This window comes from Poromitra crassiceps, assembly GCF_964638095.1.
Source record: "Poromitra crassiceps genome assembly, chromosome: 9".
Taxonomy (NCBI): domain Eukaryota; kingdom Metazoa; phylum Chordata; class Actinopteri; order Beryciformes; family Melamphaidae; genus Poromitra; species Poromitra crassiceps.
The window spans coordinates 31528751-31547308 of record NC_139630.1 but is presented as its reverse complement, the minus strand read 5'-3'; the positions used below and the strand labels follow the sequence as shown (position 1 = coordinate 31547308).

The 18558-nt window shown below is 44.6% G+C and overlaps 1 protein-coding gene and 1 pseudogene across 2 annotated transcripts in view; one reads left to right on the top strand and one right to left on the bottom strand.

Annotated features, from left to right (window-relative positions):
- The window catches only part of col12a1b (collagen, type XII, alpha 1b), a gene marked incomplete at its 5' end in the record, with an annotated part of 199768 nt that overhangs the window by 102907 nt on the left and 78303 nt on the right, over window positions 1–18558 (top strand). Inside the window, 12 exons of the mRNA XM_083643682.1 lie at window positions 859–998; window positions 1247–1376; window positions 1674–1813; window positions 4998–5127; window positions 5926–6065; window positions 6678–6807; window positions 8719–8858; window positions 9873–10002; window positions 12669–12808; window positions 15578–15707; window positions 16123–16262; window positions 17375–17504. Of these exons, the coding sequence (XP_083499808.1) occupies window positions 859–998; window positions 1247–1376; window positions 1674–1813; window positions 4998–5127; window positions 5926–6065; window positions 6678–6807; window positions 8719–8858; window positions 9873–10002; window positions 12669–12808; window positions 15578–15707; window positions 16123–16262; window positions 17375–17504 (1620 nt within the window). The remainder of the gene's footprint in view (window positions 1–858; window positions 999–1246; window positions 1377–1673; window positions 1814–4997; window positions 5128–5925; window positions 6066–6677; window positions 6808–8718; window positions 8859–9872; window positions 10003–12668; window positions 12809–15577; window positions 15708–16122; window positions 16263–17374; window positions 17505–18558) is intronic.
- LOC310782893 (proteasome subunit alpha type-5 pseudogene) lies at window positions 13915–14640 on the bottom strand (annotated as a pseudogene). Its single transcript has one exon. The product of its transcript is annotated as a proteasome subunit alpha type-5 pseudogene (transcript).

Below are 18558 nucleotides of genomic sequence, written 5' to 3'. Positions count from 1 at the left end.
GACCTCCGTGTTCCCGGACCTCTCGACCCTCGTGCCAGCACGCCGGCCTCCCTCGCTGCTCGACGGCTCGGAACCGAGATTCCGGTACACCATCGATAATATTGTCAGTGACATCGTTAGTGATGTCACATGTAACAGTATGCTTCTTTCCCCCCCCCACCAGAATTCTGACTTTAATCTGAGGATTCTGACTTTAATCTCAAAATTCTGACAGTGACTCGGAATTCTGATTTTAATCTCAGTAAGGTCAGAATTCTAACTTTATTTTCAGAATGCTGACTGTATTCTCAGAATCCTGATTTAATCTCAATTATTTTCATCCAAAAAAAGTCACTATCTATTTGATAGGGAGTTAACACAATGGTGATTGAGGCGATGGCCCATTGATGGAAGCCTTTGCAGTATATTGTGACATTATGTGACATAATAGTTTGGATCTCACCTGCAATTACCACGCATCGCCATAGGTGTCACCCAAGAGAACAAAACTGAAATCTTAGAGATTATCACTTTAAACTCAGAACTAAAAACCCTAATCATCTTCGGTAGTTTTAAATTGTGTGTGGTGTTTAGAAAAAGAAAGATAGAAGAAAAAAATAAAATTCAGGCCACCCTATTTGAATTCCAAGGTTGGGAACGACTGCAGTAGTGTATTTGACCTTCAAAGTAAAAGTGAGATCATGTGAGAGGTTACTCTTGGCGCTCATCAAGTTTTTCAGCTTTTGCTTTGCTTTTCCTCCAAAGAAAACATGACATATTTTGGACTGCTGAAACAGGAAGTGACATCACTTTGACTCTCTATAAGTTTGACCTGTGTAGAAGTGCATACTGACTAAATAATACGGCATATTTTTTTAGGGCCCTTGGGAGGAGTGAAGAACCTGCGGGTGACGGATCCCACCATGACCTCTCTCACTGTGAACTGGGACGCAGCTGACGGAGCTGTTCGCCAGTACAAGATCTTCTTTGTGCCCGTCGCTGGAGGCAAGGAGGAGATGGTGAGACTCTTTCCACCCGTCTTACCTCTCAGGACAATTTATTTATTGTAAAAAGTAAACATAACCTAACTATAGGGCGTCCAGGTAGTGCAGCCGTAGAGTCCCTGCCTACCGACACGAGGGTCGCAGGTTCGAGCCCCTGTGTTACCTCTGGCTTGGTCGGGTGTCCGTACAGGCACATTTGGCCCTGTCTGTGGGTGGGAAGCCTGCGCATCTGAACAACAACTGTTTTGAACCTTTGTAAACAGGAACAAGTTCCTGCAGGCACCACCAACATCATCCTGAGGAACTTGATGCCGGACACGCCGTACACGGTTTCGGTGGTGCCCGTTTACCCTGCCAGGGAGGGCAAGCGCCAGTCAGAGAACGGAAAGACATGTAAGTTACAACAGAATAATAACAGTCTCACACTATATGAAATGAGGCCGCACTCTCAACCATGAATGGATTATGTGACAATAGCATGAACTCGACATACCATTTTCATGTTCACATTTCTCATATTTTGCTTATGCTGATTCTGCTGATACACTTAAGTAAGTAAGCTGCCCTGAATAAGAGCGTCATTTGAATGCATTAAAAAGTTTGTATTTGAAATGGAGAAGGGATTAAGACACCTTGCGCCATACGGTTTAATTAAACATCCAAATGATGACCATTATTGTCCCACTCCAGTGCCTCTGGGTGGCGTGTCCAAGATGAAGGTGTCAAACCCAACCATCACAACGCTCACAGTGACCTGGGAACCAGCTGACGGCAACGTGCAGGGCTACAAAGTCATCTATCTACCGACCGATGGAGGACTGGAGATTGTGGTGAGGCTCTCGCTCTCTTGATTCCATTTTGATTTGTTGTCGAGTTTACTTTTGATTTAACTTTCATGATGCCTGCAGCCTGTGGGGAAACTGGGCTATTGGAGTAGCAAAAGAAAATAGAAGATGAGAGAAAGGAGAATCCATACTCGTGATTAGGTCTGGGTATCGTATAAGAAATTACGATACCCAGTACCAATACCAGTACCCTTCATTTACCAGTACTTCATTTGATACCTTTTTTTATAGCCATACTTTGAACGTTCTGGTGGCATCTCGGCACACCGAACTGCCAACAACAACAAAACTTCAGCCACACCCACTTTTGATTTAAGCCACTCCCCCTCTGAGTACAGATATGGATACAGATAATTGAGTTGGTTTAACAGATACAGATAATGGTGTACTACTACTCGATCATCCCTAAAGGAGAAGCTATTGATGTTAATACAACAGGAAGTACTGTAGCCTAGTGAACCATATTGATCACGTGAACTCACATTATGTTTCGTTCTGCGGCTCAGTCTGGCCTCCAGCGATTTCCAAAGATTACAAAGTGCATGGGCCAATCGTAGTTGACAACGTAACCAGCCAATCAGGGAAACTGGCAGAACAGTATGGCGTCTCCCGAAGCAGCGAGCTGTAACGTTAATGTTAGTAGAGTAAACACAGCCATAAAGTGCATTTATTGCAGAAGTAGACTCAATAACAACAATGAAACAAGAATAACCAGCCGAGTTTCTCGGCAGAAAAGGCATTTTGGCTGTTCTTCCAAGTGGATTTGGGATTGGATTTGGCAGCGCTGATTGGCTGAAGGAGTTGTCTGTCAAGGCACGTACTCCCACCCACTGAACTTGTGGTGGACGGGCTAGAAGCCCAGACTCATCCGCAGAATGAAACAGAATGTGAGGTCACATGATCAGGATGGTTTTACCAGGATACACTAATGCAACAGGTTTAGATCAGTTTAGGGTTAGACCAATATATCACTTGCCAATACCTCAATATATAGACCAATATATCACTTGCCAATACCTCAATATATAGACCAATATATCACTTGCCAATACCTCAATATATAGACCAATATATCACTTGCCAATACTTCAATATATAGACCAATATATCACTTGCCAATACCTCAATATATAGACCAATATATCACTTGCCAATACCTCAATATATAGACCAATATATCACTTGCCAATACTTCAATATATAGACCAATATATCACTTGCCAATACCTCAATATATAGACCAATATATCACTTGCCAATACCTCAATATATAGACAATATATCACTTGCCAATACCTCAATATATAGACCAATATATCACTTGCCAATACCTCAATATATAGACAATATATCACTTGCCAATACCTCAATATATAGACCAATATATCACTTGCCAATACCTCAATATATAGACCAATATATCACTTGCCAATACCTCAATATATAGACCAATATATCACTTGCCAATACTTCAATATATAGACCAATATATCACTTGCCAATACCTCAATATATAGACCAATATATCACTTGCCAATACCTCAATATATAGACAATATATCACTTGCCAATACCTCAATATATAGACCAATATATCACTTGCCAATACCTCAATATATAGACAATATATCACTTGCCAATACCTCAATATATAGACCAATATATCACTTGCCAATACCTCAATATATAGACCAATATATCACTTGCCAATACCTCAATATATAGACCAATATATCACTTGCCAATACCTCAATATAGAGACCAATATATCACTTGCCAATACCTCAATATAGAGACCAATATATCACTTGCCAATACCTCAATATAGAGACCAATATATCACTTGCCAATACCTCAGGGCGATTTTTTGTGTCCCATGGTGGTCCAAATACCTTTTCTGAGGCTTTTCTATCTGGCAAAGAATACAATTCTCCATAAAATCCTGAATCCTTGTAATTTCAGCTAATTTAAGGGGTAAGGGGTGTGGTGTATTTAAGCTGTCAGCAGCTTAATTCATGTCAATGTAAAAAAAAAAAAACATATGGGTAGAACAATAGTTTAGTTAAATTTAGTTTTGTAAGAAATAATAATCCCCAAAACAAGAGGAAAGCTCACAGGTTGAGCCGACAGGCCATGAAAAAACGATGGGGCTCATAAATCTGACTTCAAAAGAAACCACTGAACAAAAACCATCAACAGGGCTTTGGTGATGTCACACTGGCTTTAGTGATGTCACACCGGCTGACAGGATAATCCCCCCGTCCAATTTCCACACAATAGCCTCGAAAGCCTTTTGGCAAAATGGCTCCCACATCGCCACATGCCATCCTCGTCTGGGCTTTTGTTCTTAGGAGAGTAAGTGTGTGTAAATCCCTGCTAATCAGAGGCGATGCGGGCATGCTGCAGCCTGGCTGCAAGCTAACATGGTGTGAAGAGGCGTGTAATAACATCTCTTAACACTGGCCACTTGGCTGTCCACTTGGCCTGCTTTGCTTTCATGGCGTCAACCGGCGATCAGACTTTCTGTCAGCGGAGTTTTCAGCTGGTCGACCAGAGGGGGCTTTGAATTTTCATCTTGTTTGTTGTTTCGTGCGTCGCTTATTCAGTTAGGAAGGGAAAACACCAAACAATGTATAATTATTGTAATAACTGCAATAATTGCAATATAATTTGCTCACATCCAAGTTCAACAAAATCTGTGCACGCTCACAGTTCTCATGAGAGCTTGCAGAGTGTTGTGAAATAAACAAAAAACAAACAACATTGACATGTTTAGGCTGCCTTAGTTTTCGTTTAATTTTTCGAATGGGGGTTCATATCCAAAGGCCAGACCGAATCCACACAACCCGGACCCAATCAACACACAACAAAAAAGGTTTAATGTTTAATTTTTGGGTCATAAAAATGCCCAAATGCAAAAATATTGCCAAAGAATATCTTGAACTTTAATGTAAAAATATCAGTATGAGCCTTCAATAACTCAAATCGGTTGAGCTTTAATTTGAGTGCAATGCTCTGCTATGTAGTTTTTATTTTACTCTATCGATGAATGGCACAAATGGAGCTAATATCACCATTCATTTCTCTGCCCCAGGATATTATCACATTTTTGAAGGGCGAATTTCTAGATACTGTCCCATCCCTAATTGAAAGCATGCATGTTTTGTAGGAGCAAGTCTCAGAGAGCACGACTAAAACGGTGCTGGAGAAGCTGCTGCCGGACACCAGCTACACCGTCACCGTGGTGCCGGTCTACGCCGAAGGAGACGGGCCCAGCCTGTCCGACAAGGGCAAGACACGTGAGTCACTGTGGGGGGAAACCATACGGCTGTCGGGGGGTTTCAGTCAGGTTCCAGATGTTTTTATGTGTAGTGGCCTATTCGCTTTCCTCCAGTACTGCACCAAAATGAGGGTCGCAGGTGCGCGGCCCCCGTTTTTACCTCTGGCTTGGTCGGACGTTCCTACAGTCCGGTGGGAAGCCGGATTAAGGGTATGTGTCCTGGTCTGCAGTAGTCTCTGGTCGGTCTGGGTGCCTGTTTGGCGGTGAGGGGAACTGGGGGGAATAGCGTGATCCTCCCACGCGCTGCGTCCTCCCGGTGAAATACCTCACTGTCAGGTGAAAAGAAGCGGCTGGCGACTGCACAGATATCGGAGGAAGCATGTGCTAGTCTACAGCTCTCCTCTCCCCAGCTCGGCACAGGGGACGGAGCAACGTCCAAGACAGCAGGGGGAATATGTGATGTTATTTGGTTTTAACTTCCTTTATATGTCTGATCATTATTATGATTTTATAAATTATGCTCTCCTGGTGAATCATGACATCAGCAGACAGCAAATTGAACGGGAGAAACAGAGAAATCCTTTCCCCAATGTAACACAAATGTTTAAAATGCATCCACCTTAGTTACAGCAGACTCAAAGCTCAATCACATAGACAGGCAGGGAAACAAGCAGAACTGCCCCCCCGGACACCATTAATCTGTGGCTAGACAGCAGCTGTGTGTTGCTCCGGTCCAAGTCTCCGTGTCCCCCCGGTCCAAGTCTCCGTGTCCCGTGTCCCCCCGGTCCAAGTCTCTGTGTCCCGTGTCTCCGCTCAGGGCCGCTGGGCTTCGTGGGGAACCTGCAGGTGACCGATCCCACCACCAGCACCCTGAACGTACGCTGGGACGCCGCCGAGGGAAACGTGCGCGAATACATCGTCATCTGGGTCCCGGCCGCGGGGGGAGAACAGGATGTGGTAAGACTCTCTTGTATTAAGTCATTATATCAGAACACGTCAAAGAAATGATGTTAAAATCATTCTTCAAATAAAATAAGTGCCAATGGTGTGGGCAAATTAGAGTGAGTTTTTTTTTTACCAGACATTTGGCAACAACTTTAAATAAGGCAGTTGACCTTGTTACCATCAAGATTATGTCATTAGATTCAAGAAATCTCTGGAAAAAAGTGACATTATCTCACTCCACTGGCAAACTATCTCACTTGATTTAAGAAAAATAAGATTTTAGGAACATTTAACTAAACATGAAAAAGAAATTGAATTATATTTGACCAACACAAGTCTTACTTTTCAATCATTATTTAAGCAGAGAGGTTGAGCTATCGCTGAGCCACACAGATTATGGTTCACACGGTTATGGTTCATGAAGAAAATTGGGTTTGAAGCAGACTTAACTCAGTCAAACATCTTCCAAAACATCTTTCAAACATCTTCCAGTGGGAGTCTTTCTACGGGTGCCAAACCAGCTTTTCACAGATATTGCTTTTCCCGGCATCGGCCAGAAGCTCAGAGCGTGGTCCAGAAGTTCAGAACGTGGCCCAGGCTGATGTTCTCTTCTCCTTCTCCCAGGACCAGGTGAATGGAACCACCACCTCCATCGTCCTGAAGAACCTGGAGACCAACACTGAGTACACCGTCACCGTGGTGCCTGTCTACCACGAGATGGAGGGCCTGTCGAAGTCCAAGAACGGAAAGACCAGTGAGTTGAGCTGGGTTTGTTCTATTGATCCGGGCTGGGCCTAGAACACAGCAGAACTAAATTAAACCAAAGCCATTTGGAAATGAACCCACAGATTTCAAAGTCAAATCAGCCTTGAGATTGTTATATACTCTGAATGTCTGAGTTCACAGACCGGAACTTTTTTTTTTTTTTTTGTACTTTATTGCAAGATTTCAGTTTGTTTTTTACATAGATTTACATTAACTGTTTATACTTATACGTAACATTCTTACAATATTGTATGTATTTTTTATGTGAGAAAAGAAAAAAGACAATAATATACAACAACCATGGTAATTGTATTGAAAAAAAACAGCAACAATAGCCTACTTTAAATAGACCGGAACTTCTGACTCGGAAAATCGGCGGAACCTCACCAACCCCGACTTCAAATCCAAGATGGCAGCTCACGCATCAACTGTAGTGAAAGTGTTAGTTATATACTGTTTAGTAGCACTTCTCTCTTATTTATGTCTCATTAAATCAGTCGTGCACACAATACTGTAGCTAGCTTCTATCTGTGGACATGTTGCTACCGTGTTTGTATGCGCAATATGAGTTGTTATCAACTGGTATTGCTAACAATGGCTAACCTGTCCAGAGCTAACCTGGCTGGTTTTCTGACTTAACGGGTGTGACGTTGTTCCCAGCTCCGACTTCCGAGTTCCGAAGTAAATGGAACGCAGAATTAATCACAAAAGTGACGCTGTATTAGAGAAGAAGGGCCCATATATTTGCCCAGTCCCTCCCAGGTCCTTTCTGTGTGGAGTTTGCATGTTCTCCCCGTGTTCGTGTGAGTTTTCTCCGGGTGCTCCGGTTTCCTCCCACCATCAAAGACATGTATGTTAAGGTTAAGACTCCTCTCATACCGCTTTCAGACAGACACGGTTGTGGTTCTGGCTCTGGCTCCGTTCTGGAGTCTCAGAACCTTGGTGCTTTCTGGTGAACCAGCCCGTGTTCACACCAGTTTAAGCGGAACCAAAGTAGGAGGACATTATTCGGTAGTCCTTCTTCAGTTTTTAAGTTGATTAATTATTTGGTCTGGCGTTCGAGTGAACCCAGCCTTGGCCATCTCTTCCGCAAGTTCGGCATACGACTTGCTCTTTCTTGTACTGCTTTCTAGCTTTTCTTGAGATTCGGTAGATGTCCAAATCGCCACTAAACATTTGGTTTCCTCAGGAGACCACTGCAAAAAAAAAATCTCCATGTTGTCACTGCCTTCTTCTCCTTCCTGCTTATTTAGAAGAGACACGCCCACTGATGATGTCACGGTTCCCAAGGAAAAAACAACTATTTTTTGGTTCCGCTGAGAACCAACTTTTCAGGTTCCGAACCAATGATTTTTTCGGTCTGAACGCGCCGGCCGGTTCAAATTTGGGTTCGGGAACCAGAACCGGCACGGAGCCCTGACAGTGTGAAAGCCCTATCAGTGCCCCTGACCAAGGCAATGGCAAAAGAGCTGGAGCTGGTCCCCGGGCGCTGCACTGTGGCTGCCCACTGCTCCTAGTTCTAGGAAGGTTCCTAGTAGAGGATGGGTCAAATGCAGAGGATGCATTTCCCCATGGGGATAAATAAAGGATAACTTAACTGTTTGATCAAATTCAGTTCTGGTATTGGGTATGTTCACCTCTCTAACCAATCATCTCATGACAAATCTCACCAACGTTAGATTTTTCTCTCTTCTGTCTTTGGTTTCTTTTGGTACATGTATCTCAGATCAACCTTAAATGCTGTGTAAATAAGTATGTAACGTGTAAAACACACTGCACATTAGATGGTGTTTGAAAACATACATTTTGGAGGAGAATTTTTGACCTGACTTTCAAATTCCATACTGATAGAGAGAAACATGAAAGATTAGGACCAATCACATGTCTTCTCCTTCCTCAGAGCCGCTGGGTGGGGTGAAGAACTTGCAGGTGGTCGACCCGACCATCAGCACCCTGACAGTGCGCTGGGAGCCAGCGGTGGGCGACGTCCGCAACTACAAGGTCTTCTACTCGCCCATGGCAGGAGGCCAGGAGCAAATGGTAGGACTTTCAACTTTTTGGAAAACCCTGAGAGTCCCCTGAAATATTCAACCCCATTACATCAAGTGGGAAAACCTCTCGATGTGCCGTGCATCATGTTCTACACTTTTCCCTGTGATTCAACCTGACGCGTTTGATATTTTTGGAAACCTCTGGATCTTGATTAGAATTTAAAATAAATGGTAATATAAAAGTTCTGTGGGTGAAGATTGATGGCGCAAAATGATGTCATACACTAATTTGCATATGGATATATATATATATATATGCTGCAGCTGTGGTTATGTTGGGTAAGTGAAGCATTGCGATCATCAGACGTCTATGGGTTAGATGAGCAAGTAGCGCAAAATTGGCATCAGCCGCACAGAATTGTCGCCAAATCACGTTGGACAGAAAAGAAATCTGATCAAGATCAATGATAAGAAGAGGCATATTCAAAACAGGGCCAAAAGTATAGAATTCCCACCCCACCCCACAGCTGCTCAGGGTCGCATCCAACTCAATGCAAGAACTATCACTCATCTATCTTACTAATGAAGCGAGTACACGGGTTAAGTGCAAGGTGTCTGTTAGTTCGCTAGGCCAAAGTTTGATAATCGGGGCCCCTTTCCTCTTCCAAAACATTAGAATTATATATTTTTTTGCTGTGATGAGACCATAGGACATAACGTTTTGCACTCGACTCACTGTGTCCCACTCAACACAAACGCCATAATCAGACAGACAGAGGCTCCACATTTCTCCTCTCTCTTCTCCTTTCTCCCTCATCTGTCTTCTATTCTTGTTCTCTCCTCTTCTCTCCTCTTCTCCCTCTCTTCACTCTCCTCTCTCTCTGTTATCTCTCTCTGCTCTCTCTCTTGTTATGCTTGTTTTTTTTACAAGCTTTATTGAAGTTGTTCAATTATGTTTATTGATTGTGGAGCCGGACACATTCTCTGCAACGTCCTCTGAGACATGCTTGTGAATTAGAGCTATACAAATGAACTTGACTGGACCTGACATTGTGCTGAACAGGACCAGGTCTCAGGAGGGACCACGAGCACGGTGCTGAGGAACCTGGAGCAGAACACCCTCTACAACGTGTCTGTCGTCCCCATTTACCCAGATGTGGAAGGCATTCTTGAGTCTGAGCAGGGGAAGACAAGTGAGTGAATCAAATATGAAATGAAAGAGATGGACCTAGTGAGTCTGATGTCGCCCATTGGTTTGTGGACCGTTTTCAAGCCTTGATTTTGGCATTTTGGCCGCTTTGTAGCCATATTTGGATGAGAGGGGGTTTCCCAGAGCCGCAGCTCCGCCTGCTATTGGTCCGTGATTGGAGAGCTGTGCGATCACCGGACAGGCGACCTGTCAATCATGCCCAAAACATAGTCTTCTTTTATCATCTATTTTACTCTAAACGGGTGAGTTATATAAATATTCACCCCCTGTACAGTCATGAAAGGTGAAATTAGCTTTTTTTTTTTTTTTTTTTTTTTTACCAGGGTGTAAATATGTTTATTTCTGCTGTAAAGTCAGAAAATTTAATATAGGGAATGACTGTTTTGGAGCCAGCCTCAAGTGGCCATTCGAGGAACTGCATTTTTTTGGTACATCCGCATTGGTGTCAATGCGACCAAGCGAAACGGCCCCCTCGGTCGAGGCATTCAGCCGCGCCTCCTCGTCCAGACCCACTGACAGTAAGCAAGTATCAATTCCTTCAAGCATGGGCGCATTGTTCCAGAGGAGGCGTCAAATCATCACCGTTGAAAATCTCCTTTATGCGTTGTGTTAGTTTAGTGCCAGACTTTATGCGTTGTGTTAGTTTAGTGCCAGACGGGTGGAGGCTTTATGCGTTGTGTTAGTTTAGTGCCAGATGGGTGGAGGCTGCCAGATAGGACCACGCAGCGTGTGCCAGGCAACTTTCCTCACCCAGAGGAAAGGTTTCTTCTGAGAGGCAGCGTAGCAAATGTTTCTGTCATTGACAAAATCCCCATCCGAACTCTAAACCTCACCCGTCTGGGCCACCCTGCAGGATCCAGGATTACTTTTAATACTGCTTTCATCAAGGCCGCTGTTGGCAGAAATGGCAGAAATCTCAAGACTGAATATGAGACTAAAGAGCTTGTTAATGTGGACATTTTTGACACAGCATTATAAAACAAATGCCAGGAAGTGTTTGTCCATGTTCACTGCCTGACACATCTGGACTGTCCTGATGTGGTAATAAGCCCCACCCATCTGGTGCCAACATTTGCTAAGGACAATGTGCAAGTTGTTTGACTCTTGTTTGAAGACAAATTATGTTTTTAAGACTGAATATGAGACTAAAGAACTTGTTAAAATGGACACTTTTGCCAAATACAATGATATAATGAGTGACCGAAAGTTTAGACAGCTTCCCTGACTGACTCATCTGGACTGTCCTGAATTAGGGGATAATTTTTTTTTAAGGATTGTCAGCAAGTTATAAGTTATTTGATCCTTGCTTTGAGGAAAAATGTGTTTTTAAGGCTCAATATGAGACCAAAGAAGTTGTTAAAATGTAATTTTTTGCCAAATAGAAAAAGGTAATGAATGCCAGAAGGTTTAGGCAACTTCCCACACTCTGATCCATCAGACTCTGATCCATCTGGAGTGGACCGTCCTGTTGTGGTAAACCCACCCATCTGGTGCACCCTGCAGGACAGAACCGGATTTGCAACAATTATTTGACCCTTGTTTCAAGCGAAATGTGTTTTTACAACTGAACCTGAGATGACGGCGCTCGTCAAATGACGTTTTTCCTAATGAGTGCCAGAAAGACGAGAAAATACACTTTTCTGTGATTGACAATTGACTTTGAGACATCTGGCTTGTCCTGCTGTGTGGTGTGGTAAACCCCACCCGTCCGGTGCACCCTGCGGGACAAAACCAACAGAGGAGTTATTTGCAGCAGCTGTTTGACTCAGGTCCCCTGTTGTTCCCGGGTTCCGATGTGTCTCGTCTAGAGCTGAGCAATAACTAATCTGAAAAACATCATCTCAATTAGATTGTTTTTCGGCAGTATGGTCAAAGAGTATAGAAGCCAAGAGATGAAGCTCTGGTGCTTTTTTGACAACAGCGCTGCTGCCATTTTGGCCTGAAAACACACCCTTGCTCCAATGGGAAACGGCACAGAACCATGACAGAAGGGGGCCTCTGGGTAGTGTCGAGGTAATAGCACTCGCGTACCACCGGGAAGACCTGGGTTCAATTCCCGGGAGCAGTACCAATGACTTTGTCAGATATTCCTACAGAAACAATTCGCTGTGTCTGTGGGTGGGAAGCCGGTGGGGTATGAGTCCTCGTCGCTGCACTAGCGCCTCCTCTGGTCAGTCGGCGCACCCGTTCTGGGGGGAGGGGAACTGGGGGAAATAGCGCGATCCTCCCACGCGCTCCGTCCTGCCAGTGAAACTCCTCCTCGTCAGGTGGAAAGAAGTGGCTGGCGACTGCACATGTGTCGGAGGAAGCATGTGCTGGTTTACAACTCTCCCCAGATCGGCAGAGGCGGTGGAGCAACGACCGGGACAGCAGTTGGGAATTGTCCAATTAGGGAGAAAATGGGAGAAAGTTTTGGGGGGGGGGAGAACCATGACAGAGAGACACACCAACAAGAACATAGGCCATTTCAGTAGAGGTACTTTTGTACGGCACTTTGTCGGCGGTACGTTTTATTCACGTCATTACTGTAGTCTCCTTCAGGCCAAAATGGCTGAATTTTCTGTTCGCTGATGGAACGAGCTAATTAGCCTTCAGTTTGTAGCAGAGTAAGTTCTTTGGTGTGGTTCAGCCCTGGTGCGTGTGTTTCAGAGCCGCTGGGCGCGGTCAAGAATCTGAAGGTGATAGATCCCACCATCAACACCCTGAGGGTCCGCTGGGAGCCGGCCGAGGGCGACGTCCGCCAGTACAAGATCTTCTACGTCCCCGCCGCCGGGGGCACTGAGGCCATGGTACACACACACACACACACACACACACACACACACACACACACACACACACACACACACACACACACAGGTTTACCGATTTTAGGGCCCTGCAAAAGTAATTTTTTTAGTTTTATTTTTTTTCTTCTTTTTTACATTTTAAACGTATCTTTTAGCTCTGACAGAGCTCTTGATACAAGGAATATCAGTTTGTAAGAGCTAAAAATGAATTTTAGATGTACTTGGAAGCCATGAACAGTTTGTTTACATTTGTATTGTTTGTCAACATTGGAGCAAAACAGGTTTGTGTTTTGAGTTATAGTGCAGTAATAATAATAACAATTAAAAGAGCACATTGTCCATCTAGAAGTCCTACTCTTCAAGAATATGGCTAAGATGTAAAAAAATAAAAAGTTTGTTTATGTTTGAAGGGCCCATAAAGTTGCATAGTATACCATTAAATATTGGAGTTGTAGTAGAAATTGGATGATATATCCAAATTCACAATACAAAAATTTGACAATAGCTATGCTATCATGGAGCAGAAAAATGAATGGCGATATTACTGTAGCTCCATGTTATTCTGTTGTCGTAATCACTAATGAGACAAATGGTCCATCACAGTTTCACAAGTTCTCCATCCACATTTTATTATTGTCACTTTGTTATGACATGTTTAAATTGTTTCGATTCTAGCAGCCAATGGCATCGCTGGAAATATTTGTGTCTCAGAAATCAATAGAATTCTGCACAGCCAGATTTGAACTTTTTATTAAATGCTATCGTGATTATATAAACCCACAGATACTAGCACAAAACATCTTCTATTGTCAACTACAGTAAAAAAACAAAAACAAAGCAGTGGCGGTATCACCTCTCAAAAACCCATTGGTGAAATTGTCATTGACATTAAACCTACTTCTCACTTACCAGTTTAGAAGCTGTCTGGAAGTTCTAGTTAATCGTGCATCAAGTGTAAACAGTAGAATCAATGCAAACCAAGATATCTAAAGCAGCAGGAAGGAGAGTCTGCTGATAGGAAGTGGTGGTGGTGTGTGGTGGTGACATTAAACCCAGATGGACTTCCATCGCCTGAGCTAAAATCAAGACTCAAGTCGTTTTCTGCTCTAGATGTCCTTGATCACATCCTCCAGCTCCTCTTTGGAATACATGTGGAAGGTCTTCCCAGGCTCTATTGTTGCCAGCTCAATGTTGGTGGCGTTCAGCTTCTCCTCCATCACCTGCTTCAAGATGGTGAGGGATGACTTGATGGCATCTTTTAATGTCATGGACTTATGGTAGACCTCCTGCAGAGAGCTCTGGGCTCCCTCAGATGCCGAGCCGATGGCCCGAGCATCACACTGCACAAAGGTGCCTGATGGGTCCATGTGGTACAGCTGGGGTCCTTTCTCATCCAGTCCCCCGAAGAGGAGTGCTACGCCGAAGGGCCGACTCATGGCACCAGGACCTGCATCCTCCTCTCCAAACTGCAGTGCCAGGTTGGACACAGCCTGAGTCACACTCTCCACGGTCATGTTCTCGTTGTAAGTGAACCAGTGGTTTTGGGTTTCCACTCTTGCTTTGTCGATCAGAGTCTTGGCATCAGCTATCAAGCCACTCATGACACAACCAATGTGACTGTCGATCTCCACAATCTTCTCAATGCTGCTGGGCTCCATCAGAGGAGAGGTGATCCTCTTCTCCACAGCCAGGCACACGCCCTCTGACGTCTGGATACCTATGGCTGTGGAGCCCAACTTTACAGCCTCAATGGCATATTCAACCTGGAACAACCTTCCCTCAGGAGAGAATGTATTCACCCCTCTGTCATATTCAGATCTAGTCAGAAACATCTTTTAAATATGGCACCTCCAGTGACAGTCCTTGAGTTTGCTTGTTTCAGTGGGAAGCATTTATAGACTTTGTGACATCATCAGTGACATCATCAGTGACATCATCAGTGATGTCATAAATAACTGATGATGTCACAATGTTATGCGGGTATGACATCAGCAGTGATGTCATAAATCCTTCGCTGCTGAGGTTATAAATTGCTCACAGCCCAGCCCAGAAGTGCACACAATTTCTAGTGGTATCAGCCCACAAAAACCCTTTGGTGAAATTGACATTGACATTAAACATACAGTACTTCTCACTAACCTGTCTGGAAGTTTTAGCCTCATCATGCATAAAGTGTATAAACAGTAGAATCATAACTTGGAAATATACGAAAATATAGATATTATTGTAAGGATGCTCAGCAAACATTTTGACTTTCAATAGATGTCGATACAACAGTCTGCACCTAAAGTAGTTGAGACAACGTCCATAGTCGTCCTTGCTACCTGCATCGTTGAGCGAAATCAGGACATAAATATCTTTGTGATATCAGTTCAAAACCATTTCCCAAGACGTTTTGATGTCCAATCAAATTGTGTGTTGACGTCGAACTTCGCCACCGGTCAAATGCACACCCGCTGTGATCAGGCATGATGCTTCACATCAAATATTACTAAGGCGCAGCAAGGATCCGTGAAATACAACACAATAAATCCAAACAGGATACAGATGCAGTGCTTTTAAAGGCAGGTCAGTACGCATCATTCTACAACAACAGACTTTATAGCAGGTGAGTTTACGAGGTGAGGTGTGCTGCTTGGCTGCTATAGGTGCACTGGATGGATGGGTTTGATTTACAGACATGTTGTTGGGTTGTGTTGTGCTCCACAGACCCAGGTGTCTGTGGGTTTGATTTACAGACATGTTGTTGGGTTGTGTTGTGCTCCACAGACCCAGGTGTCTGGAATGTCCACCAACATGGTCCTGAGAGAGCTAAAGCCCGACACGGAGTACAAAGTGACGCTGGTGCCCGTGTACAGCGACGTGGAGGGGAAGCGCGCCTCTGAGAACGGAAAGACAAGTGAGTCTGACACAAGGAGTTGTTGACAATAAGATTGTAAGACTGAATATCAGAATGAATGAGTTAATATGGAGATTTCTGCCACATAGAATGACAGAATGAGTGGCGGGAAATGTTAGATAATCACAGAAGAAGAACACACTTTTCTGTGCTTGACAGCTTCTCTTCTGCTGTTCTTGGAAGCATAAACAAACCCTTAAGGAATATTGGTTCTAATGACTGGACCTGGAAGTTCACACAGTCACACAGAAAGTATTTGGCATTTTACCCGCAGCGCTAAACCTCAAACAACCAGATTAAAACAAACACAAAGAGGAATAATTTGCGGTTGTGGTTTGACCCGTGTCCGGCCGTAACTCAGAGAGAAAATTGACGTCGGTCTAATTGCTGTGCTGTGCTGTGTTGTTTTTGTCAGAGGCGCTGGGCGGGGTGAAGAACCTGCAGGTCACCGACCCCACCACCAGCTCCCTGAAGGTGCGCTGGGAGGCAGCAGAGGGCAACGTCCGCCACTACCGCCTCTTCTACACGCCGGCATCCGGAGGGACCGAGGACATGGTGAGACTAAACACTGAGGCATCTGCTTCCTACAAGCCTGTCCTCTGGTTCGACTTGATGTTATCAGGGGCCGCTTAAATCCGCCTCCGGTCAGTGTTACTACCTGTTTAGCGGCTCTTTTTCAAACATTCTACGGGCACGTGGTTAATAGTCGTATGTAATCGGATTCTGTGCTACGCTATTTGCTTAAGCTAAACCGCAAGCCGCAAGGAATAGCCGCATTATCGCAACACAGATTTCTCAACAACCGAGCAACGGATTTAAAAAGGGATTTCACAATTGAAATCAGCGTGACTTGTACTTGCTAGCTAGCATTTCAGTCACTCAGTGGCATTCTGAGCCTGGTGTAGCTTAGTGTAGCCTAGATATTACTAATTTTATTATTATTATTATTATTATTATTATCTAATTTCCCCCCCGCATTCTCTCCCCAATTGTACTTGGCCAATTTTCCCCCTGCTGCCCCGGTCGCTGCTCCATCCCCTCTGCCGATCTGGGGAGAGCCGTAGACTAGCACCATGCCTCCTCCGACAGATGCGCAGTTTATCAGCCGCTTCTTTTCACCTGACATTGGGGAGCTTCACTGGCAGGACGTAGCACGTGGGAGGATCCCGCTATTCCCGCCAGTTCCCTTCTGCCCCGAACAGGCGCCCCGACCGACCAGAGGAGGCGCTAGTGCAGCGACCAGGACGCATATCCCTAATCCGGCTTCCCACCCACACAGACACAGCCAATCGTGCCTGTATGGACTCCTGACCAAGCCGGAGGTCACACGGGGGCGCAAACCTGCGACCCTCGTGTTGGTAGGCAGGGAATCTACCGCTACACTACCCGGACGCCCGAGGACGCACTAAATGAGTAATGAATAAACATTTTTAGTATAGTTTTATTCAGAATACTGCAGTACCATGAGTTAGGATGTCGCGGGAATTGAACCTCTGACCCTGACACTGTTGGTGCTTTGCTCTATCCATTGAGCTGCACAGGGCCACTATTCCGTTTAGATTCTGGGATAAAACATCTCAAAGTGCGTATTTATATTAATATTATAATTATATTTGTCATGTGACCACAGTGTGTGTTTATAAGCTGTATCTGTCATGTGACCACAGGAGCAGGTGTCCGGTGGCACCACCAGCACCGTGCTGAGGAACCTGCTGTCAGACACCCCCTACACCGTCACAGTGGTCCCCGTGTACCCAGAGGGACAGGGCCTGCGCCAGACTGAAACCGGGAAGACGCGTGAGTCCACACAACAGCTGCTTCAAGACAGACGAGTCTTACGCCCGGGACACACACTTTATTCTCCCCGTGGGGAGATCAGTCTTGGACTCCAAATAACACAGTATAACTGCCTCCATAAACAAACATGTCACAAAACAGCACATGGCAAATCAACAGCAGTTATTTTGCACCTACAGTAACACATATTGCACAATCCACATAGTAAATAAGAACAAGAAGATGCACCATGAAGCTATTGCACAACAGCTCTACAGCCTCAAGCAGCTGTTAGCAGGTTAGAGCAGCAGCCCGCCTGAGCAGGCGTTTAGCGGAGGAATACGGTAGTTGTACGGTGGGAGAAAAAGTAGTGCCGAATGAAACGGCTGTTTGGCGGAAAAGTAAAGCGCTGAAAATGGTCAAAATAGAGCGTACATGTACACAGATATCGATTTGTTTAGGTGGGCGTTGTTTTAGGTGGCTAAATTACGTTTTAGTTCTTGGCCTCCTTTGCTAGAGAGACAGAGCTGTGGAGGCTGTTGCTTGAAGTGCTGGGTCCCGATAGACGGTGCGCTCAGCATCCAGAACACTGTACCTATTTCAGTTAGTGTATGCAACTAGCTGATAGGACCCCACTTCAAACAAAACGAACTATCCCTTTATGGGCAGTTTAGAGTACAGAAATGTATGATCTCCCGACGAGCATCGCTGAACGTCACGTTACGTTCCATTATCGCTGGAGGCTGATTTTGGACGCTGTCGCTCATAACAAGTATAAACACGAGGCGATGGGAGAACAACACATCGCAAAGGCGCAGTTTCATTTCATTTGCTTCATTTTCATTTTCTCTCAAGACACGGAGGTAGAAAAACAAGAGCTAGCAGCACTTCTTGAGCCAGCGATGGGGTCAAAGTTGAATCCAAATGAAGTCCTGGCGATGGGTGTAACCATCATCACAAAGATGCCATATCGCCCGTCGTCGCTGGAAGTATAAACATTTATTGTTGCCACTAACTATGGAATATCATGGAATGATCATGGTTGGTCGCAACCACCATAAATTGCTGTACTATA